Source organism: Echinococcus granulosus (assembly GCF_000524195.1).
Source record: "Echinococcus granulosus chromosome Unknown EG_S00262, whole genome shotgun sequence".
Lineage (NCBI taxonomy): Eukaryota > Metazoa > Platyhelminthes > Cestoda > Cyclophyllidea > Taeniidae > Echinococcus > Echinococcus granulosus.
Window position 1 is genome coordinate 1,631 of NW_020170642.1, and position 1,267 is coordinate 2,897.

The 1,267-nt window shown below is 39.9% G+C and overlaps 1 protein-coding gene across 1 annotated transcript in view; it reads right to left on the reverse strand. All coding sequences in view use genetic code 11, as the record gives it.

Annotated features, from left to right (window-relative positions):
- EGR_10746 (hypothetical protein) overlaps positions 1 to 1,190 on the reverse strand; it is a gene marked incomplete at both ends in the record, with an annotated part of 1,918 nt that extends 728 nt beyond the window's left edge. Inside the window, one exon of the mRNA XM_024499995.1 lies at positions 1,051 to 1,190. Within this exon, the coding sequence (XP_024345585.1) occupies positions 1,051 to 1,190 (140 nt within the window). The remainder of the gene's footprint in view (positions 1 to 1,050) is intronic.
- Positions 1,191 to 1,267: the final 77 nt, after the last annotated feature.

Below are 1,267 nucleotides of genomic sequence, written 5' to 3' on the forward strand. Positions count from 1 at the left end.
AAGACCGTGCCCATTGATTTCGCTTCTAAGATAGCCCTAAGCAGGTCGACAGTGAGGGGCCAAAATAATTGCTACTTAAATATAGTGGGTAAAGGATTAACCGGTGCTGAATATCTTACAGCTAAAATAAGACCCGTTTATAAATAAAGCTTTTCTCTTGCAAAAATATTAATAACGATGTAATAATAATGTAAAATACGCCAGATTTAGCTTGTTTTGCCCGACATGGGCAATCAATTGCTACCTAACATAGACGGCTCAGTGTGCAATCTTAACTACGGTAGGTCAAATCCGACAGACTTGCAAATGGATTGCCCTCCTCGCAGAAAATTGGCAGTTAAAAATTTAGTCTTGCAAAGGATGAACATTTGATACTCTAAATTGCATGCATTTAAAATCGCGTTACCATGTGTTTCAGGCTCTTCCCTATCTACTTCTACGAGAGCTTCGTGGTGCATTTGTGCAATCCAGCAACACCTGACAATTTACACAGCAAAAAGGATAAAAGGAGGGCTTCATGGCCTTAAGCATCACTAAATGGTATTCAGAATACCACATCAGGAACAATAAGCCCATTTAAAAACAGATTATCAACCTACCCCGTTGCGTTTGGGAAGTTCGTCAACGATGATAGTGATTGCATTGCCCAAATTATTCACCAGCCCAACTCAAGGTCAACAGTCATTTGGAGGGACGTCAATGTCAATGTCAAGCCAAAATCAACCAAGAATAGACCACAATACAATACTTCAATACTCACATTCGAGGGCAATTGACAAGCCTGCAAGCGAGTTTCGTTAAATCTACCCAACTGTGCCGATTGCATTCGAAAACTATCCCCTTCTGTCGCAATTTTTTGCCCAAAAAGCTATTCATTTTTACATGTATGGCCTCAGCTTTAACTACTCATCATTAATTGTACGTGGTCTTGTCAAAAGCATGGTCGGTGAATACTTTACTACATTTTCGCACTTGACAACAGCATGTGGAAGATTTGGGTAGATGGGGATAGGAACATGTGAAGATAGATAGGCGAGCCCAAGTGCTTACAATTTGCAAGCAAAAAGGTCCACTCTGCTGTTTCTGCCAGATCCACTGACCCACAGGTGCATTGTATACAAATAGATCAATTTTGTTTGGAGGCGAGTCTGTCTTCCCTTCAATTTGGTAGCGCGACTCAAAATATGCATCTTTCAAAGAAAAAATGTTGTCTCACAAAAATTGGCAAACAGATAGAAAGAAAATATGCAAAACATACATGAGTAAA